Here is a 23614-nt window from a genome sequence, read left to right as displayed (position 1 = left end):
GCCGTGAGTTTAGGTAATCCTGCAGCAAAGATTTTCTCTGGCAGCATTGCTCTCTTCGCATTCCTGCGTACACAGCACATGCTCCATTCCATGGCCTACATTATTACCTGGAAAGCTGCAAATAGAGTGATGAAAGTACTTAGCTAGCTAAGACGGTATGTGAAATGCCTGTCCAAAGCTAGGCGAATGTGCATGGGAGAGACAGACCTGAATTCTGTGCACGCTCAAAACTTTCACTGATCTTAATGAAAAAAAGGTGTTTTTGAGAAAAGCAGAACCAGGCACGGGATATATTGCTTTGAGCTAACACAGCTCTTGCACTGGAGACATATGAAGTATCATCAATACACAGCACTCTGTATTCTCTGTTCGGTCTGTATGAAGCTGATTGAAAATTTGATATGTGCAAGATGAAACAAGCGGAAGCAATCTTCCTGCCCAGCTGCGTACAGAATGCTGAAAATAGGAGTTCAGTGCACAACCATGCTGATCAGTCCCTCGAATACCCATTTTCAAAGGAATCATACTGGTTTGTTTATTGATTTGTCACCTATGGATGAGTATTTCTGCTACAGAAATGTTTAAAATGACACGTGTTTAAAATTAGACTTGGCAGAGCAATTTGCCTAGAGATTATTCTTGTGAAGTATTGATTCACAGCACTGCTGTGAGCAGGATTACTGTCCAAACTGGAAAAGCCAGCCGTAGAGAGGTCTTTATCCTTTAATAACAATTAGCTCCTTTCTTAGAGGGCCACAGCTGACTGAAGCAGAGGAAAGCTGCAGAATGTCAGGCGACCAGAGAGTCTGAGGCCCGCCGGCTCCTCAGGGATGCGGACTGCAGGGGAAGGAGGGAAAAAAGAAGAAGAAAACCAGAAAGATGGTTCTCTGGAACTGGAAAGTAGATGTTCTGGTGCTGTTGGTGTTACTGGTGGCCAGGTGCTCTGAAGGACTGAATCGCACTCGCCTCTCCCTTCTTGGGCTCTCACCCACCAGCTGCCTGATTGACCGCAGAAACCTGACGGCAGGCATCCTGCCTGCTGTCCGCCTGGCCCTGCAGCACTTACACAGGCATTCCTGGATGCTGAGGAACTACGAGCTCCAGGTTACCTTCCACGATACGCAGGTAAAAGTGTGCAGGTGTGTAGCTGACTCCCATCCTGGCCAATCCTCCTCTGCTGAAACACAGTATGCTATGGCCTGGAAAAGTCTGGGCAGATAGATGGATGCCTGGCCGTGACGGGGAGTTTACAACCCTAGGAACTGCTAGGAGCAGGAGTGAAGAACGTACAGATGGGGTGGGATGGCAAACATGTGGCTCTCCAGGGATTAGAGGTACCAGGAAAGCGTTCCCCAAACCCATGGCTTGCTGAGTTATTCCGCTCTTCTGCACTGCCTGCGGTGCCTTGTTCCTCCTGCCCTCCCTAATGACGGCTCTGTAGGTCACCTTCTTCTCTTCCCACTGCTGTGGTAGCAGGGGAGAGAGCTGCCCTGGTCACAGCCCTGCTTTCTGCTTTGGCAAAACACTAAGGACGTGGAAGATATAGAGTTTCCGTGGAGCTAGGTATAAATGGTGTTGAGGTGATATCTGTTGCGATACTCTCACATCTGAGAAAAGATGTGCCTTTTTTTCTTTTTTACCTTTTCTTCTAGGACCTTTTCTTCTAGGACATTTTCTTCGATCTTCTGTGCAGAAATTAAACATGGAAAATAAATTCTTAAGGTGTGCCTATTCAGCTGGCCAAAACACCTCTGACAAAATTAAGAGGAAGGACTCCCATAGCAGTGTGATATGGGACTGCCAGCCTGTTCTTAAGGACAGCACTGACCTGAGCTTCCCTCTCCACATCCAAGGTGTGCTTTGGAGCAGATGTCCTCAGACACGCACACACATGATCTATACATGTATATATGTATACATTCTCCATATACAGTAGCAAATTGCTTGATATTTTGAAGTTACTAAACAGTGCATCAAAAATATTTGCTTATCTATAATCCTTTAAACATGAACTATGCTGTTACGATTAAGTTATTAAAATTAGACATTATTACACCAATAACAATTGCACCGCACTATATAATGGGAAGAAGGCACTATATGTCTTTTTGTGAGACTCTAGAAAATTATCCAAGGGAGAAATTCTAATGTAATTTTAATTGTGCATTTCGTTCATAAGCACTTTGTGTAATTTTTGAAGTGCTTCAACATACAACAAATATGATCCCATATGCTATAAAGTCACTTGAAGATAGCTTCCATGTTTAATAATGTAACACAAATGCATCAACTATATATACTCATTATGATTTTTTTCTGTTTTGTAAATTACATTTAATACAACTCACTGTTTTATTTGTTTATAAGACCTTACGGGAAATGTAATTATAGATATGCAGTCCTGAAAAATACGTACATCTTAGTTTCCCATGTAAAACTACAAAGATGAACAGTAACAATTCAGCTTAAGTAACTGGAAAGTGTGGATATGAGTGTAGGTGGGCAGCAATTAAAACCTACTGGTATTTGCTTATATACAGTGCTTTTAATTCTGTTTCACTGGGACTGGGGAGATGTAGGGGGATGTTTGTTTGTTTATTTTATTTCCTTGGTTTCTAATTCTAGGAGTAACTCCAAAATATTTTTCACCACATAAGCCTTCAATAGATTCGTATTGCAAAGCTTCAGCTATGTTGCACTGGCCTCTACAATTCAAACTGAAATATCCAAGAAACTTGTAATTATAGTTTTGAATCAGCCCATGGAAAAAAAGACATGTCATGATGGCTTGTGAGAGTTTAACAAAATGTGGGGCATGAAGATTTCTGATTTTTCTTCTTGGTTCTGAGAGTGTGGAGTTTTAAGTACTGATTACAGACAAGCTGCAGAGGTCCTTGGATTTAATCGTCTCTCAGGAGCAGTATGGCTGTGAGAGAGCTGATTCTGTTTATTAATGTTGTGAACCCAGATCTGCCATAAGTGACCCTATACAACCGTCCGATTAACTTTCTTTTTAGTATAAAAAAGAGGTGCTTGGCTCTTTGGATGTGAGATCTTTCAGGACTGTGACAGATAATTGACTTTTTGGCATAGTTAACTAGGAAGAGAAAAAAAATGCATCTAGAAATATTTGTATTTTGTTGAAAAGTAAAAATAAAAAAAAATCACATCATCTAACACATAACATTGCATAGGGCTTGAAGAGCATTGTAGCTTCTTTCATGAGTACAGGGGAGTGGAGCTCCTCTCTGTCCTGTGGCTTTGAATCCACACTTTCTGTTTCCCACGAGAGAGCACTGCCCTACTGCACAGTAGGGTGTTTTGGGGAGAGTTCTCGGTCTTTTGTTTTGCTGCTGTTTTATTTCAGCTAATTAGGCCTTCGCTCTGGCATGTGAATGGTAGCTATGAGGTGAAAGAAGGACTCTTGCAAGAACTATCTGAATTCTTTATATCAAGTGAAGCTATTTTAACAGGGGTCTTTCAGAAAACTTTCTTCAGCAGAGCTCTTATAGCTTGGTGGCTTAGGCACTAAGCTGAGAACTGAATGCTTTCTTTGACCGATTTCTTTTGGCTCCTATAATTTAACATGCACTTCCAATTACAGCATTGAAATTCGTTGAAAGTGAAAAAGCCTTGGACACTCATGATGAAGCACTCCATGTGTAAAATAATAATAATAATGAAAATGCTTAAGCACTCACTGGGATGTGTTTCCCACCTGTAACTGAAGCGAGGCTGAACTTGGGTTCTGCAGAGAGCCCAGATCCTCGTGCTGTTGGACAGGAGGTGTGGGAAGGCAGAAAAGCTGCATCTGCAGATTTGTGAATCCAACCACGGAGCAGCTTTTTAGTATTGTAAGGGAAACTGTTCCCTTGAGGTTTTTAACTGTAGGGGTGGGCGGCCAGGTGTAATTGAGCTGTCTGTGTATCACTTTATTTCTGTCTTTCACTGTGTGACTGACATCTGGAGGTTCTCCATCTTTATCTTCAGGGTGACCGGGTTGGCAGATTCTTACAGGCTTAGGCAAATCTAAAAATAGTTTTAATGGTGGAAAAAGAACAATGTTTCAGACCTTCAAAGTTATTCTTCTGTTCTTACCCAGATTTCTGAGAGCTAGTAGCCAGTAGAAGGACTGTGATGTCAGTGCTTTGACCAGCACTGAAGTTGACGGGAAGCATTCACATTCTGTGACAGGGACATGGCTTAAGCATATAGCCAGACTTAACTCTACCACTGTTTTTTTTTTTTTTTTTTTTTCCTGAGGAGTGCTGATTTGCACTCTAATTGCTTTTTGGCACTTGACTAAGTCTATCCAATGCGTATCTTCTCTGACAAAGATGATACATGTTCTGGTCTGACTTAAAGGTTGGTTGTCTTTCCTATGGTAATAAACTGGTTCCTTTGCAATAGAATGACACAATAACATGATAGCTGTGTGTCAGCTTCTTTAAGGCACAGCTTTTATGCTTATTAAAAAAAAAAAAAAAAGAGACACAACAACAATAGAAGAGTCACAGAAAGTGACATTGATAAGCAAATTATTTCTACACTGAAAATAGCAATACGTGCTAATTTTCTTATCCTACCTAAATAAGAAAACAACTTCTACTTCAGACTTAAGATGCAGCAAACAAAACCATTGCACTTAGCCTGTTGGATTGTAGGTAGGAGTCCTGGAGGTATTAAAGAGAGGTATGGATGTGGCACTTAGGGACATGGGTTAGTGATGGGACTGAGTAGGTCAGGTTGATGGTGGGACTTGATCTTGATCAGGTCTTTTCCAACCTACATGATTCTATGATTGTACATGTACAGGTATTTCTGTTTGAAAACAACTAAAAATAGATTTTTCACAATGGCTTTAACCCACAATTATCACTTGGTAGTTAGAGTATTGTTTCCTAAACAAGAATAAATAGCTATTGTTTTTCTTATGTGCAGCTCATAGCATACGATCTGTAACTCCATCTTGTACACATGCATGTCCTCTGCAATTCTCTATGAAACTATCTTCCAGGGCAAACATAGTAAAAAAAGTGTCTTATTATTCAAAAAGTCCATGTTTGGTGATACATTCAGGTAGGTGGGTTATTATTGGCTTGCTCAGTGACAAAATTATTTGACAAGAAATTTTGAAAACTTTTGTAAATTGGTGTTCTGTGAAACTTACTAAAAGATGGCATGTTTAGTAAGTCAATTCTTGACATTTAACATTCATATGAGCAAGGTACTCTGTTTTACCTCTTAGAAAGTACAATTTCTCAATATCTTATCACAGGCATGAAAATTGTGAACCATAAAGTACTTGTCAAATGCTAATTTTAGCTTTCCTAAACTGCTGTATCACTATCTCTATTATTAAAATTGTCTAACTGAAAACAAGAAGAAAGGGTGTTCTGTTATCTATTTTTTCCCCCAAAAAAGGACTTAATTATGATTCTTGGCAGTAGCTCTTTGTTTTCTAAATCATATATTTAAGACAAAGTGTAAGTATACAAGTCTGACTAAATTCCTTGTAAGCTACTCTTGTGAACTGCCATGGAAGGTATCCAGTTTCAGTTTCATGCTAATATTTTATTTTTCAGTGCAGCCAAGGTTCAGAGATGTACAAAGGATATACAACAGTTGCCTTACACTAACCCTTTCTAAATGCTATTCTAACTAGTTCTCATACAGAAAAAGGAGACGTAGCTTTTGCTATGTTTTTACCCTAAACTACTCAGTCTGCTATTCTCATCTCCGCGATTCCTTAGTGTCACCTTTTGTTTATTTCAGGCATTTGAAGTGGATCTTTATAACGCACCTGAATATATCAATGGTGTATATGCAGGCATCTGGTGTGAGAAAAATGATTTGGGCTTTGCATTTGTTGTATTCCCCTTCCTACTTCCTAGCCATAAGGAATTTGAGTGGAGGAGCTAGCTGGCGGATTCAATGAGGGCTGACAGCCCTGAAGAGAGGTTTGGCATTATGAATCTGGCGGTGTTTCTGGGTGTGAGAGAGCAGAAAGGCTCTGCTAGGGCTGTGGTTCATCTGATCTGGCTTTAGAGGTTTGTGCTGTGGGTATCTCCCTTCAGCTAGTGAGGCGGAGTTCCCTGTGTCGTCAAGGAGTTGGCACTTCTATGTGGAAAAATTCATCTGACCTATTTTAGGTGGCTATTTTAAGATAAAAAGAATTGTGTCCTAGAGAAAGCTTATCTCTCTCTGCAAAGTATAAAGGGAGGCTCAGATGGCTAGTATAGATGTAGATGTCTTCTATGTAGAGATTTGTGTTGCATCAGCTAAAGCCTACCCTACAAGTCTGTGGGAATTTTAATGTAAAAAGCTGTAGTAACAATGTGTTTCCATCACCTCCAGGTTTCAGTGGGATTTCAGCAGACGGTCCTGAGAACTCAGTTCCCACCACCCCCACTTCATCTTTATCGGTTTCAAAAATTCCTTCTTTGGTCTCTCATGTCTAGCCAGAAAACCTGGAAACCAGGCCAGCGAGGCCATAGTGTGCTGGGAACCCAGGAGTGGAGCATGGGGAGCTCCTCCATGGGCACTCAGGCCACCCCTCACCTAAGCTGCTCTCTGGCCTTGTGTTTAACTCTTGTATAAAGAGAAAATTGTTCATGCAGAGCGCAATTTCATTCAAAATCACATGAATTGTGAGTTCATATTGCTGTTACCAAGCCTTAGTTTAAAAAGCCAAAAGGAAGGATAGCTCAGACAGTTTTGACATAATTTTTGAAATTAGATGTGCTTATATTTTGCTTTCAAGATGAATTTCAATTGAGATGTTAGGGAGTTTTAAAGTGTATTAAACATTAAAGTCAAAGCTAAAAGTCAAAATAAAAACATCTAGCCATGTGGAGATTAAAATTTCTGTCAGCACAAAGTGTACTTTCCTTTTCCAGAATTCTCTTTCATGGAAAAATTAAATGTTTGAGATTTTCTGTTCGTACTAACATGAACCACCCCCCTCAAAATTTTTCACAAAATCACTTGCTCCTGTTCTGCACCTCTCCACTCATGTCTCCTTATAGATGACTTGCTGGTGCAGTATTCTACACAGATGTATATTTTATAATCTTTCTTGTAAAGTTTCACAAAATGCCTCTTTTCAGATTCTAACATGAAAATGGAGATCTGGCAGAAAAAAGAGATTCTGGAAAGATTACTGCATATACTACACTTCCATTCAGGGAAACTTTAGCAGATCTTGTTATGCTGGTGTGTTCTGTCTGAATGAATCCAAGTCTCTGGTGAATACTATTGCTCTTGGAGCAATTTACATGATTTTGATTTGTGACTTGTGCAGAATTGTCAGCCTCTACAAGAAATATGACCAGTGATGTCTTCATTCTGCTGTCATTTGCAGGCATAGCCTGCAATTTTCTTAGCTTTCACTGTAAAGCAGTGAGAAAACCATGCAGGGACCTGTTTTACTTTTGAAGGCAAGTCACCTTAAAATAAAAATTCATTAAGTTCTGGATCTATTGCAGTTAGGCTAAAGTATGGCAGCCTCACAAACTCCTCTGAGAATGGTGGACTACTAGTTGACTAATAAGGTATCCGAAGAAATAAATTAGGATTTCTTTCAAAATAGGTTGAGGTGGTCAAACTGCTTGATTGAAAGTGAAAAAATAGTTTTGCATAATTAAATGCAATAATTAAATTGCATAAAAAATAATAATTATTTATCTTTCTTTGGCATAGACAATCTTCTAAAATAAAAGTGTCTTGCACTTTCAGATGCTGTCTATTTCTGATACCAGCTGATACCATCTCATTAGAAGCATTTGCTTGTTTAACACAGAGCAGCAGTAAATATTTTAAATATATAGAAGGGCTTTGGAATAAAAAAGGAATGAAGCACTGTTCTCTGAGGTTGTTCATACCCAGTTCTGATTATTTTCCAAAACTTATATGTGCATCATAGCAAATTCCTGAGTCCTGCTGCACCCATTCCACAGCTCTTATCCTTGATTCCCGCTTCAGGGATCTTCTTCCTTGTTGTTAGCATATACATTATCTTGGTTCACACCATTACTGCTCCAGAGCTCCTTTCTGCTGCCCGTGACCTCTGACTCTGAGCACCCTGTGTTTTCTCATCTGCCCACAGTCAGCAGGAGAGGCAGGGGTCCAACAGAGAGGAGTCATCAGCAGGATGTCTGTTGATGTCGTGAAGAAGAAGTAGGTGTTTCACAGGATTTTCTTCTTAAGAAAAGTATCAGGAAAAAGTACCTCCCTAACAGCTTATGAGCAATTTCCCAGCACAGGACTCCTTTAGGAGTGCATGACTTGCTACCATCTAAAAGACAAGGGATGCAAAGACTCAAACGTTGTTCATAGAGTGCTGTATGTGAAGAAGTGAGGTTTGAAGATATAGTGAGGGATGTTAATTCTGGAGGCATTTAGCAACAGGAGGAATAGCAGAGAAATGTATTCCTATTCACATTTTAATCTGGAATGGGCTTGTTGCTGAGCGGATCCAGTATTTCTGCTATATTTCATAGATTGGAGGCTAGAATGGCAAAATTTCTGAATTTTTCTCCCTCAGAACCGTAGTATCTCTTTTTGAAAGATATGCAATTTTTATTCAGAATCTTCCAAGGGTGAAGAATTTACTGCATCTCTTGCAAAGTTGCACCAGTGGGTCCTTTCACATGTTATTTCTTGTTAAACTTTGCTTCTGCCGTTTTTCAGTTGTTGTAATATATAATGCCATATCTGTTAGATTTGAGATCATACTGTCATCTCTGCACAGCTGATTGTGGATCATGTTCATCTCACCCCTTTCTATTGGCTGTGATAAACAGATGAAGCATGTTTGTTTTCCTGCTGCAAGGCAGAATCTCCAGGAGTTACATCATTCACTGAATGAGCTTTCTGGAGAGAGAGCAGAAGAGTGTCACCATTCTCTGTTCGCCTGCTTGACTCCTACTTCACCCTCACACAGTAGAAGCATGGTTCCCATAGCAATTGCCTCTCTTATTCCTACTGATGTGCTGAGGTCCAAAGAACAGTGGGGATACAAATCTGATATAGGACGAGAGCTCTATTTATTTCTAAATTGTATGTGAAGGTAAAAGTATCTCTAGAAACTTTCACATGTCCTTGAGTTATCAGCATATAGAGAGTACTTACTCTTCCTTCTTGGAATAATGATGAGAGTCAGGCGGTGTTCATGAAGTATAAGGAATTTAAACTGTAATTGTTTCACTTTGGACTTCTTGATAGACAGAACCACAGTATGACCTTTTCTGCTCGAGAGAAATTAGAAACCCATCTCCCTGATTACAAAAAAAATCATTAGCATGAGAAACTGAAGATATTTTAAGATTTTAAAATGTTTCACGTATCAGTGAAAGATTGCTAATCTTTATTTACTGAATACTGCATATATAAATTTGCAGTTCTTTCAGTGGAAATTATATGATAGATGTGTTGTATACTTTGGCTTTAAACTTATCTGCATATGTAAATGTGTGTTCCTCTGTAGTACTATAGGAAAATGTGTGGGACTGTGGTTGGTTTTGGGTCCAAAAGGCTAGTTTCTTGTTTTGGGTTTCATTTCTCCTGTGAGACCTCTTATGTTTCATATACTTTTACTTGAATTTCTGGAAGGTAATCACTTCCAATAAAATTTTCTAGTTTGAGATGTTGGTCTTTCTAATGCTCCCATTACTTTCTTTTTAAACAATTACTTTCTAATACATTTAGCTTGTAGGGCTTTCTGCCTTGATAGTCTCCAAAATTATTTCATTCTTTTATCTAAATACTGCTAGCTTAGACTTCTAAGGTTCCTTAAAAAAAAAAAAAAAAAAAAAAAAAGGCCCTTCTTAAGACCAGATCCACAGCCAAGATCCATATGTATGTGTAGCACCCAACAAAGCTGAATTGAACTATGTGACGATAGGTACTAAGGTGACATATTGTCTGATTCATCACACTTCTTTTTAGAAATGTATGTCTAAGCTAGTTGGCTTTTACAGTCAAGGTGGATATACATTTATATGCCTTCAGGATGAGATGAATCCTGTCCTAGAAGACGCTGTTTTCTTCCACTGTCTGTAGAACTAACAGAATATTTACCTTAAATGTCTAAGTTTGGTCAAATTGATGTATCTGGTCATATAGATGGGGATTTGTTGTTTGTGTTGTTCAGATACATGAAGATAATTAGCTTGTTGGCCAGTTGCTTTGCAAAACTGTGTATTCATAATTTTCTTTCTTGTTCATATTCATGAACTAATCTTCTCTAACCCAGGGAATACCTTCATGTCTACATGTGGTACCTGGGTACCACCTATGTTTTTACATAACAAACCAGTTATTTTATGTCTGAGAATTAAACCCATTAATGGAAGTATATCTCTGCACTCGAAGGACTGTTACCTCCCAGCATCTGCTTATGTTAGCTGACACTTTTTTCTTTGCCTTCTCTGTGTACTTCATGTCTAATTTTCTGCTTCTAGTCCTTCTTTTAGCACTGCATTCAGATTTGTTTTTGTTATTGAATATCTTCATTTTGCAGGATGCTTTGATAATTAATGATTTTGCAGCATCCAAAATTTAATCTCTTTTGTTATTTTCTAAACATATTTCTAAATTAAGTTCCTTGCTGTTATTGTTGTTATTGCTGTTATTTTCTTGTCTTCGTTAGTATTCTCACTAGCACCCAGTTTAATAACATCTGCAAATTTCCAGCAAATTAACCAGTTGTTTATTCCTTCCATGTAAAAATTAAAATGTTAAGCAGGACCATTCTGACACTGATCCTTTGACAGTCTAATTATAATCACCTTTGCAAAACTTAGCAATTAGTTGTTTATCATCCCTGTGGTACTTCAGCTACAGTTCAGACCATCCTGTCACACATATGTAATCATATGTAATTAATTGGTGAGATAGTATAAAATGATATGCTAAATTTCAAGTATTCTAAGTGAGTTCAAGTTTAGTTTTCAATTAAAATTCATTTTCACTGGGCAGATGCATCAGGAAAAGAAATACATTAAAATAAAAGTGCAATGCATAACAAATGAAATGGAAAATAGTGGATACAGTATTATAAACAGATATTAGATAAATCAGTGATACATATCTATACACGAGCTGTGCTCTACTCCATCATAAATATGAATACAGGAGTAATAGAAGGTGTTCAGAGATGAATGACAACACTGCTTCAGTTGGAAGAGAAACATACACAACTGGGAATGTTTAATTTCAAACGGTATTTGCCTATCTTGTAAATACTTAAGCACTGTTTCCAGCCACTTGATCAAATCCCCATGCTGCCTGATTTGCAAGAGGAGGTCAATCCCAAGTATCCCGCATTCCAGGAGATTTACTCAACTGCATTTCCCTAAAATAAAACAAAACAAAATAAATCAACACAACAACAAGAAGAAACCCAACCCCCCAAAACTTTTTTTTCACTGTTGTATTTTAATAGGGTTAATTAAATATTCAGTGGCCCAGACATCACAAGTAGGACCCTATGGTTGTGATTTCTGCCTGCACTAGACTATCCACATGGTCTCTTAGTATTGCCTATCTTATTTGACTATCAGTTGATTCACTTTTTGTATTGTCTACCGCATAATGCACAGCACTTCCTTTCATTAATTTGAGCTGATATATAAAATTGCTGCTTCCATTGTTTCCCCCAATCGACCTTTCCTTCTTTTGACTTGGGATTGCCCCAAAAGGGCTTTTTTTCAGGCATACGGAAATGTGGGAGAACTCTAGGTCCTCTAAGTGAAGTTAACTGTCTTGGAGACTTTCCATAGCACTCAACAAAAAAAAAGGAACAAGCAGAAGAGCTCTCTGAAGTGAGTGCTGGAAAGAGCGAAGAAGGTGGTGTGATGAATTATCAGTCAGGAAGCCACTCTAATGCTCCTATTTAAAAATAGAAGTCTCTTGTGTGGTTGCAGGGTAGAACTTGAAAAGGTAATAGGATGCATTCAGAAATCAAAAGGCAAATAGGCAATAAAAATTTATCATGATTAGATTCAGTTTCATGATATTTTGGAGCCTGACTCATGATTTTTGAATATCTGGGATGGACGATACTAGAAAAATATGAAAGAGCTTTGTAATGTGTAGCAGAAAATGAGGAGCATAGTACCTGCCAGCCCTTTTGCAGTGGCACTTCCTGCCTTTTTTACCTGTGCAAAGTAGACATTTTCTTTACAGTATTATTTTTCTCTGTACTATTCTCTGTATTATTCCATTTGAATTTGAAGAAATATACCTTGCTAACAAATTCAGACTTATCTTAATGAATATATTTCATCTATCTGAACCTTTCTTTTGGGTTTCTTCTTTGTAATGATAAGAGATTGAGAATATATTTCTTATGAGCCTTTTGCATTTGCCTATGGTAACAGCGTGCAATTCACATATAGGTCCAATAGTAATAAAGCAGAAATATGAGTTGAAATAGCATGTGTGATACAGTAAATAATTCATAAATAAAGAAAATGAACTTGATTAGATAAGAGTCTTCAAAATTTCTGAAAACAGAAATGTAGTGTAATGATATTTTACATTTAAGCTTTGCTATATTGAATGGATTTTATGGATCAGTAAATAAGTAAAGACAGATCCTTAAATAGACAAACAAATTCTAAATACTCTTTTTCAGTTCTAAAAGCTGTCATTTAAAACTTATCCCTCTAACCAAATATATACCTCCTAAAGACTGAGAAGACAGACTGTGCATTTGCCACTGGTGTCCTTTAGAGGTCCAGCAACAGTGGAGATAATTTTGTTTAATGCCTATATTATTGACCTGGAGGATGGGTTGGAGTGCACCCTTAGCAAGTTTATAGCTGACACCAGGCTGTAGGAGTGGTTGATGACTGGGTGTAGGGATCTGTGCAAAGAGAACTCAACAAGATTATGTTAAGAGGAACCAATTTGGGGCTATTGAGTAAGAGACATTGACAAAGTGGTGTGAGTCCTGCAGAGGGTTACCAAGATGGTTAAAACATTTGGAGGACACAATATGCAAAATTTAGTTAAAAATTTATTTTGAAATACTGTTTGTAAGGGAAGGTGAAATAATGATATCTGGTGAATCACTAGTAGGAAGGGAAAGTGGAACTACTGTGTTGAGCTATCATCTCTCTTCATCTCATGGAGTACTTATATCGCTCTTATAGGTGCTGGAGGGAAAACAAAGCAGAGCACAAGCAGTCCTGAAGGTTTCTGAAGGGCATTGATGATAAATTCCTAACAGAAGTGATCAAGGAGCTCACGAAGCGATGAAGTATGGGCTACAGAAATGGACAGTAAGGTAGACTGAAAGCTGTCTAAACCCAGGCATCAATACTGGGGCCAGTATCACTTAATCCCTTCATTAATGATCTGGATTACAGGGAAGAGTGTGCCCTTAGCAAGGCTGCAGATGATACAAAAGTGGGGAAGTGGCTGATATACCAGATGGGTGTGCTAGTTTTCAGAGAAGCATTGTCATACTGGGCAGACAGGAACCTTACGAAGTTCAGCAAAAGAAAATGCAAAGTCCTGCCCCCGAGGAGCAGTAACACCAGGCAGCTGTACACACTTCCTCTGAGCAGCTAGAAAGTAGCTTTTTCAGAAAAGGCCCTTGGGGGTCCTGGTGGACAAAAAGCTGACTATGAGCCAGCAATATGCCACTGTGGTAAAAAAGGTTAACAGCCTTCTGGGCTGCGTTATGAAGAGCATTGCCAGCAGGTCAAGGGAAATGATCCTTCACCTTTACGTAGCATTGGTGAGGCTACTTCTGGAGTGTCAGTTCTGGGCACCCTCGTACAAGACAGACATGGACCTATGGAGCGAGTCCAGCCAGGTGTCACAAAGATGCTCAATGGTCTGGAACATCTCTCATATGAGGAGAGGCTGAGGGAGCTGGTTTGGCCTGGAGAAAAGAAGGGTCAAGGGAAAGTCTTAGTAACACGAAGTGGTGCATCTTAAAAAAATATCCTAAACAAACAGCAAAGCAAGAGAGAAAAGTGCATAGTGAAACAAATGCAAGGAGGGACATTACACTCTCATAATCCGTATATATCTTAAATTCTGTGGTAATAATAGAAATGTAAATGGATTGATACTAATTAATGTTTGAGCAAACCTGCATTTTGTTATTAGTGCTTTGCAAAAGCATAGTGAAGTAAATGAGTAAATTGTTCACTACTCCTGCACTCTGCATTTCAACAGTCATTTGGCAGATAAACAAATTCTCTTAATAATGAACAGGCGAATGAAAACATCTCCCCAATAAAGCAAACAGCCTGAGAAAAGAGTTCTGTGTTTCAGGATGCTGTTAATTCTTCATCCTGGAAGAGAAGTACATTTTTTTGTAACTCTGATAAGTCACTGAACATTTTAAGATAATGGGAACCACTCTGCAGTTGAGTTCATCTGTTGTATTGAAAGTGACTCAAATGTCAATCTATATGTAAGATTAACAGCAGTAGAATCATAGTCACTCATCATGAGGCTGAAAGTGTTTTTAGGGATTTTTGGGTAGAATTTTTAAAATACTTCAGGAAAAACATGTAGAAAAATCTTTATTATTTGAAAACAAGATATTTTTTATACAGAAAAAAAAAACAAAGAGCTTTTCTGGTTCTTATGAAAGTGTTCCCTGTTTGGTAGCCATGATTATTTCAAATCTGAAAGAAAAGCATTTCAATATAAAGGGAGAGCATTATTACAAATTTACTGTTGTTGGCAGCAATAGCAGTAGCAGCAGCAGCAGTAGTAGTAGTTGTAGCAGCAGCGACATATTCTCACACAACACGTGGTCTTGGAGAGAAGCAGCTGTCAAATTCCCCGTCATCCTGAATCATCAGATGATTTCTGATCAGTTCCTCTGTATCAGGGAGCCCACAACACTGTCACTCGGCTGTTTGCAAGCAATGCCTTGGGTGAATACTCTCACGGGTTTTCGCAGAGGCCACCAGTTCTACAGTTTTATGATACTCTGACATGGTGCTGACAGTGTAGCTATCTGGTATAATCCAAGGTGTGACCTGATGCTTCTTGTGTGGGGCACTGCAAGGTGAGAATTTACTAAGGGGTGCATGCAAGCCTGGTAGGAGACTGTGTGGACAGTGCTCTGAGAATGAAACAGGGGTGTATCAATGAGACACAAGACAAACATAAAAATTATTTTAAAGAGATTCTTCCAGTGTGGCCAGAGCCTGAAATACTATCCTGTCCAGTGAATGCTGTGTTGGGTTGACATGAAGGTTCTGGTAGCAGGGGGACTGTAAGGGTTGGCCTCTGTGAGCAGAGCCCAGCAGCTGTCCAGTTCAGGTCAGAGCCAGCTCCAGTTGGCTCCGAAAGGGACCCACTGCTGGCCAGAGCTGAACCAATAAATGATGTTGTTTGCACCTCTGGGAGAGCAGATTTAAGGAAGGGAAAAAAACCTGCTGCACCACAGCAGCTGGGAGAAAGAAGTGAGAACCGGCCCTGCAGCCCCCAAGGTCAGTGCAGCAGGAGGGCAGGAGGTGCTCCAGGCAGGCAGCAGCAGTTCCCCTGCGGCCTGTGGAGAGGCCCCTGGTGGAGCAGGCTGTCCCCCTGCAGCCCATGGGTCCCACACGGAGCAGATCTCCACGCTGCAGCCCGTGGAGGAGCCCCCGGTGGAGCAGGTGGATGTGGCCTGGAGGAGGCTGCGGCCCATGGAGAGCCCCCGCAGGAGCAGGCCCCGGGCCGGAGCTGCAGCCCGTGGAGAGGAGCCCACGCAGGAGCAGGGGCAGAGAGTGACTGTGAAGGAGCGGCAGAGACGAAGCATCAGGGTCTGACTGCAGCCCCCATTTCCCATTCCCCTGTGCTCTTTGGGGAGAGAACGTAGAAGACGGTGGATGAGGGGAAGGTGTTTTTAGTTTGCTTTTAATTCTCACTGTTCTAGTCGGCTAGCGATAGGCAATAAATTACATTAATCTCCCTATGCTAAGCCTCCTTTGCCCGTGACGATAATTGGTGAGCAATGTCCATGTCCTTATCTCAACCCTTGAGCTCTTTCCATTGTATTTTCTTTCCCTTTCTCTTTGTCGAGGGAGTGAGAGAGCGGTTGTGGTGGAGTTTGGTTGCCCAGCACGATAAAACCACCAGAAATGCCTTTCTAAAACAAAGAATTGGTGGGAACAGCACCTCCTTGGTTTGTTTATTGAAAACTCTGTAAGTAATAGGTCTGATTAAACAGAATGAATATTTCTAATGCAGTATAAATTGATGACTCTAAAATTGGGGACCATTTCAGTCAGATGACTTCCTGTGGCAGTCTGTAGCTTTAAGCTGTTTTTGCGGTAGGACTTCCATAGCTACTGAAGGGAACTGAGTAGTTTTAGATAATACATTTGAAAGCCTTCTGAGAGTCAGAAGCCAGTAAACTCAGGGCCGTAACCTGTGTACATTTTTACTGGACATGATCTGTAGATTTCTGTTTTTATTTATTTATTTATTTATTTATTTATTTATTTATTTATTTATTCCTGATGTTAGCTGGTGGGGGAGATTAAAATTTAATGGGATCTTTAACGCCTAAGTTTAGCGCCTTCTTCTCCTCTGTCTTCAACACTGATGATGGGCTTCGGGACCCAGGGTGCCCTGAGCAGGAGGACCATGATGGTGGGAAAGACAAACTCCCAATCCGTGTGAGGAATTTGCTGCTCCACCTGGATCCATACAAGTCCATGGGTCCGGATGGGATTCATCCAGGGTGCTTAAAGAGCTGGCTGACGTCATCGCGGGACCTCTCTCAATTATTTTTCAATGATCTTGGGAATCTGGAGAGGTCCCATTGGACTGGAAGCTGGCGAATGTTGTGCCAGTTTTCAAGAAGGGTAAGAAAGAAGACCCTAGCAATTACAAGCCTGTCAGTCTCATGTCAGTGCCTGGTAAAATTATGGAGAGGATGATCCTTGAAGTTATTGAAGTGCACCTAGGGGACAATGCAGTCATTGGTCCCAGCCAACATGGGTTCGTGAGGGGTAGGTCCTGCCTAACAAATTTGATTTCCTTTTATGATAAGATCACCCATCTAGTCAATCAAGGGAAACCAGCTGATGTGATCTGTTTGGACTTCAGCAAAGCTTTTGACATGGTTTCCCATAGGATCCTACTGGACAAAATGTCCGGCATACAACTAAACAAAAACATCATGCGATGGGTGAGCAATTGGCTGACGGGCAGGGCTCAAAGGGTTGTGGTAAATGGGGCCACATCTGGCTGGCGGATGGTCACTAGTGAGGTCCCTCAAGGCTCCATTTTAGGGCCAGTCCTCTTCAATGTTTTTATAAATGATTTGGATGTAGGACTAGAAGGTGTTTTGAGCAAATTTGCTGACGACACCAAACTTGGAGGAGTTGTGGACTCGGATGAGGGTGGAAAGGCCTTGCAGAGAGATCTGGACAGATTGGAGAGCTGGGCGATCACCAACCACATGAAGTTTAACAAAAGCAAGTGCCGGGTCCTGCACCTGGGATGGGGCAACCCTGGCTATACGTACAGACCAGGTGACGAGACGCTGGAGAGCAGCCCCGCAGAGAGGGATCTGGGGGTTGTGGTTGACAGCAAGTTGAATATGAGCCAGCAGTGTGCCCTGGCAGCCAGGAGGGCCAACCGTATCCTGGGGTGCATCAAGCACGTCATTGCTAGTCGGTCAAGGGAAGTGATTGTCCTGCTCTACTCTGCGCTGGTGCGGCCTCACCTCGAGTACTGTGTGCAGTTCTGGGCACCACAGTACAAAAAAGACATTAAACTGTTGGAGAGTGTCCAGAGGAGGGCGACGAAGATGGTGAAGGGCCTAGAGGGGAAGACATATGAGGAGCAGCTGAGGTCACTTGGCCTGTTCAGCCTGGAGAAGAGGATGCTGAGGGGGGACCTCATCGCAGTCTACAACTTCCTCGCGAGGGTGAGTGGAGAGGCAGGTGACCTATTCTCCATTATCACCAGTGACAGGACCCGCGGGAACGGTGTTAAGCTGAGGCAGGGGAAGTTTAGGCTGGACGTCAGGAAGAGGTTCTTCACCGAGAGGGTGGTAGCACACTGGAACAGGCTCCCCAGTGAAGTAGTCACTGTACCAAGCCTGTCTGAATTTAAGAAGAGATTGGACTGTGCACTTAGTCACATGGTCTAAACTTTTGGGCAGACCTGTGCGGTGCCAGGAGTTGGACTTGATGATCCTTATGGGTTCCTTCCAACTTGGGATATTCTATGATTCTATGATTTATGAACTGAAGAAACAGTCTGGAAAAAAAATCAGATACAATTGAATATTGACATGCGCAAGTTCCAGCCTTAGCAATAGACAAAGAAGATATTAAATATTTCCCTTACTTGTCTTTAGATCTTTGAGGCATGTTACTGAATTTGGAAGTTTTCCTCAGTTTTAAATAAAGAGTTAAAGATATGTTTGTCCATTACCAACAAGGGGACATATCTTTTGACAAAAAAACATGATTAGTGATGGTTTGGTACTATATTTCTATACCAAGAGAATTGCTAAATCTTCATTGATATATATTTTTATTTATTGTACTATGTGTGAATATAGTCAAGATCTCTTAAGTACATCAAAATCTTATGAGAAGTCATGACAAGAACAAGGACATATAACAAAATTCGCTTATGATCTAAAGTATGCTTGAGAAATAGTTATTTGAAGTAGGATCTACTATTTTTTTTTCCTTTGCTTATCTCTTTTGCTACTCATTTCTGCAGCTTTTTCTCAGTTCTTCTATGTTGGGCATCTCCTTCACTGAAAATCTGCATTTCTTCCTGTCTTACCACACATGAATTCACATATTAACATCTGACAAATTCTACCAGATGTCATTGCAGTTGTTTCTTAGGTTTGGTGTTGGAGATGTTGTCTCCACCTCAGAGACTGAGGAGGTTTGTGATGACTGTGGTGGTCTGTCCTACTGCTTCTGTGCTCTCCGTAAGTGATGCATACTGAGTGGAGCTGCCGATGGAAGGGAAATGCCAGGGTTATAAATGCACTTGCTGCATCATATAGAACAAACAACCACCATAACCTCTCCTTTTCATTGTAGAACAGCTTGGAAGAAGATTATAAACTATGGAACAGATATTTCAACTTGTGGAACGTAAATTACTGAATATGCTGGTTTTTATTGTGCCAGTGGTAGTATAACATGGAAACGTCTCAATCAGTTTGTGCCTTTCTCAATCACCAACAAAGGATCTGTATTAGGGGGATTGTCTCTTACCTTTTAAAAAGGAGATCACCTTTTCTGCAGCCCTCTAATTTCCCTTTGCCCACCATTCCTTTCACCTCTTGCAGCTATCCCCTGTGTTCTTCTTCTATTCATGACTTGATGTTCTTACTTTTCACTGTATCTTTTAAATTGTTCTGTCATCTAGCTCTTGCTTTCCTTCTTTACAATTTTTCCTTCACACATACGCTGCCATTTCTACTTGCTTTCATAATTAGCCAAATGATTATCTATAAGGTTTAATATACTGTGCATAAAAATAGTATCAGGAAATTAGCTTGCTGCTTAAACAGCCCCATTGCCCTGCAACAGCCCACTGAATCCGTTATGCCAGATATTACTGGAAGCATTGATTGCTGCACTATTCCTAAATGAAATACAAATTTATGTGCTTTATCTTCGCACGACAATGGCAGTCTTAAATTATACTTTTGAGCATACTTTATTTTACTGTAGTTTATTCTGGGCAAATGGCTTTCACACATAAATCATGCGGTTGTTCCTCCAGCCAGCCTAGCTGGGAGGCATAAACTGGTTATTGTAAGGTGAAGTTGTAAATATTAGAAGACATGGTGTCACTGAAATTAGAGGTGGAAAAAAACTGTTTTGTTGCACTGTTAGTGATCTTCTAGTTGAGGATAATCTAACAATACATTTCCGTGCTCAGCACTCAGGAATATGTTTATTCAGGTCCTTACTGTTAATCATCTGATAGAAGTTGCATGTATTATTCCACGTGGAACAGACTGCAAAATGTTACCTTTTTGCTGCTGATAGAGGATCCTGGATTAACATTTGGCATAAAAATGCCAAAGGAAGTGGCTGATCTTTCAGTCAAAGGACACATAATTTTTGGCAGCAGGAGGTTGATTCTGGATGATGTACCAGAGACTTAAAAATTACCAGTCAGACAAATAAACAAATAAATAAAACAGATGTCATTAAGAAATCATCTTCAGGCTCTTGACTTAGATTTCATAAAAAACAAGGTAGAGAAAAAAAAGAAAATTTATTGCTAAGGTTTACTTATGACTTGGTGCAAAGAGGAAATTTGAGAAGGAGCATTTGTGTGTGATACCAGCAGAAGGTAGAGTTAACACACGGAGTTAATCCTAGGAGTTACTGCACACATTTTACACAGTACCAGTTCTTCAGGGATTCAAGCAAACAAATGTGGCATCACTGCTTTTGTGGTAAGTTGAAGTAGCTTAATTGTTTAGAAAGCTGTGTGATCTTTGAAGGGTACTGTAATAAAACATGTAGTCTGGCCTCTGTGCTGATCTGATAAAAGGAAAAATAAAAACAGCAGGGAATGGATACATTGATGTATGCAGCATGTTGTCAGAAAATACATAAAAAATATATGCAATCCTAGACTTTTAACCTCCATTTCAGTCATCTTGGCAGATTTGGAAGGTAGACAATATAATCGCTGATTATAATTTTTTCAATCTCCCTGGTTTGTGTATATTTAATAGCTCACTATTATCAAAAGGTTATCAAATCTAGTGCAGTTTTTTTTTTCTTGCCTTTGGAGTCATACATTGGGGATGGAAGAAGGGGTAAAGCAAGTGCATTGGTCTTTTCTGCAATCTGAAAGCATGTTGCCTATTGTCCCTTTGTACCCTGCCAGTCGAAAACATTCCCTCACAAGACAGAATCTGATCTCCATGGTTTATTGAGCAGAAAGATCCATCAAGCTGTTTTTCTTTATTTATTGGGAAGGACGTTAAGTATTTCTGATTTAAGTCTGTACTCTAAATCTATATGCTGATTCTGATATGCTTAGAATAGGTGTTTTCCATGCAATACATTAGCACAAAGCAGGCAACATAGCTTGTCAATCACACTGATATGCATGTTAATCACTACTTTCCTAGATTCCTTGTCATCCACAAGAAATGCCTTGATGGCATTGGGACCAGCGGCATCAACACCAGTACAACATCCACCTCAACATGCTGTCAAAAACCCTTCTCATCTTCCTGCAGCTCTTGCTCCAAACACTCCTTCCCCTTCCCCCCACACAACAAGATCCTGATGTGAGATCCCAGGACAAGACCAGGCATCTGCGCATCAGGTCAAGAGGAGATATAGGAGAGGCATCAGGTATGAACCATCCTCCTGCAATAAATCCCCCCCTTTTTATAACTTAACTGACGTTTTAACGTGCCACGTTCACCATAAACGGATTAGCTGCCGTGACTGAACAGACTCAGAGTTTATCTGAACTCTGCCAGAGAGCTGGCTGGCTCCACCAGGAAGGCGACTCCAGGCCGTGCCCCTCGTGCTTCACTGCTCCCAGCGGAGGCCAAATGCAGCAGCTACGGTACCGAGGGGTGCTCCCGTCCCACCGGCACCAAGGTGAACAGAGACTGCACTGCTACCAGAGGCTGATGTGTCACGGTGGGGCACAAGGTGCGGCTGCCAACTGCTCTACCTCACTTTAAATGCCCTTGCAATCATCCACTCCACAGGCTTCTTTCACTTCTGTGGACTGCTACGCTTCCTCGCCTTCTTTCTTCAGAAAAAGCTTTCAAATCCATCTTTAGGCTGGTGAAAGAGCATCGTTTCTGTCCTCTGATAAAGATAATAATCTAGGAGGCATCACTTGAATATTTTTCCTTATTTAATCAGATACAGTAATGCAACAGCATTGACTCAGTGAAGCATAATTTAGTAATAACTTACATTCTGTAGTGGTTTTGATCCAGCTGTCTGAAAACACTTTAAAACATTAATACATTAAATTTAACATTGTCTCTCTTGTGAAGTAGGTAGGCATTATAGCCTTAATTTTACAGATGAGAAAACACAGGCACGGAGAATTTAAATGCTTTGCCCAAGGTCAAATGAGAGATTCCTGCTAGAACTGAGAAACTGGGAAGAGAAATTGCCAGTGTGATGTCAGCACCATCAAAGCTGCAGCACTCCACCCAGGTGTTAGCATTTTAGGGAACAAAATCTATGCATCAGTGAAATCTACATACGTTAATGAATATATTTGTTTATCTTCATAGATGTAACAAGACACCAGGATAAAAGACTTCATAATAAACAACACATTTTTAAATTGTGAGTATGTCCAAGTGAGGGGTAAAGGAAAGATGACATTTGGACCAGCAAATTAGTCACAACTTTCTTTTCCAGTGTTGTATCCTAGACATCTATACCTTTGGTTTGGTTTGGTTTGGTTTGGTTTCTTCATATAGTTGTTTCTGAGAAATAAACACACTAAATAAATAAACAAGTAACCCTTGCAGTGGCTGACACAGGTTAATAATAGTCTGGACTGCTGTCTCTGGAGATGAACACAGTTCTTGGGCGTTAAAAAGCGGGTGGGGGAGAGGCAAACAACAGGGAAGCAAAAGGTTGAGGCAAAAGCTTGATTACAGATGGTCGTCATGACTTTGGTGGTTTCCCATAAGAAAGATGAAGATCTGGAGTGCTGTTAGGGGCTGCTGTGCAAGAACAGGGATCTCTGAGACACTCCTGGGTAGGTCTGAAAATGTTAGCCAGAATAGGGGATGTGTAAAATCAGTTTTTCTTCAGAATTTTCCAGGATATGTGTCTGATTAAGTATAACAGTCATGAGCATTATGATTTTGAGAGAGTCTACAGAAGGGTTCCAATGTTGTATTTAGAAGTAGAGCAGATGGGTCTGTGTAGAGATATTATTTATTCCTAGGTTTCTGAAGCAGGTTGAGAACAACGGTGTCAGATGGTGTCAGACTTGGCCGCCTGAATGGCCAAGTCACAGCACAGTCAGATTGTCACAACAGAAGACAGAACACGGACAGAAAAATGAGCATGCCAGTCTCAGGATAATAGGGAATAAATCATCCTGGTCTTTATGTCGCCTGTTTCTAATCTTACAGTACTGCCCAGCTGTGCCTCTTGAAGTGTGTTGGGATGGTACCTTTCTGACTGTGTCCGCTTGGCAGATTCAACAAAGGGTTTTAAACCACCTTGCTTTGTAAGCCTAAGCACTGCACCTCAGAAGAGTAGGCAACGTCTCCATGCAAAGCAGGCCTTAAATAAGGTTTATTTAACAGTAATGAGGACCGAAAACAAAAGTCTTAGATTTATGTGTGAAAAAGTAACAGTGAAAAATGGCTTATATGGTCTACAGAGCTGAAGTCAGTTTTCCATTTCTGTAGTGCTATATTCTCCCATTTCATAAGATAGAGCGTGCACGAGTCATCCAACTTCTGTTTTCCCTGGGGCCAAACAAGTAATGTTCTCCTAAGCAGATTTTTTTGTGGCTCTGGAAAATCATTTTCTTCTCTTCAGCTGTTCCATCTTGTTACATGGCTGCATATATCCTAGAAGCACTTGCAAATCTCTGATTTTTCCTCCCCTCCTTTTCCTGTAATCAGTTGCTGTCA

General features: G+C 40.4%; 1 protein-coding gene across 6 annotated transcripts in view; it reads left to right on the top strand.

Annotated features, from left to right (window-relative positions):
• GABBR2 (gamma-aminobutyric acid type B receptor subunit 2) overlaps nucleotides 1–23614 on the top strand; it is a 475356-nt gene that overhangs the window by 12835 nt on the left and 438907 nt on the right. For 2 of the 6 annotated variants that reach the window (XM_083824027.1, XM_083824029.1), the window contains 2 exons: nucleotides 21107–21335; nucleotides 22247–22301. The exons of 2 other annotated variants lie outside the window; for them this stretch is intronic. In XM_083824027.1, the coding sequence (XP_083680153.1) occupies nucleotides 21185–21335; nucleotides 22247–22301 (206 nt within the window). In that variant the 5' untranslated portion in view covers nucleotides 21107–21184. Of the gene's footprint in view, nucleotides 1–749; nucleotides 13295–21106; nucleotides 21336–22246; nucleotides 22302–23614 lie in introns of those variants that run through there. 2 more of the 6 variants (XM_083824028.1, XM_083824030.1) reach the window with 2 other exon arrangements.

Source organism: Anser anser (genome assembly GCF_964211835.1).
Source record: "Anser anser genome assembly, chromosome: 2".
Taxonomy (NCBI): Eukaryota; Metazoa; Chordata; class Aves; order Anseriformes; family Anatidae; genus Anser; species Anser anser.
The sequence above is the reverse complement of the archived record's forward strand: the minus strand, read 5'-3'. Positions and strand labels throughout refer to the sequence as shown.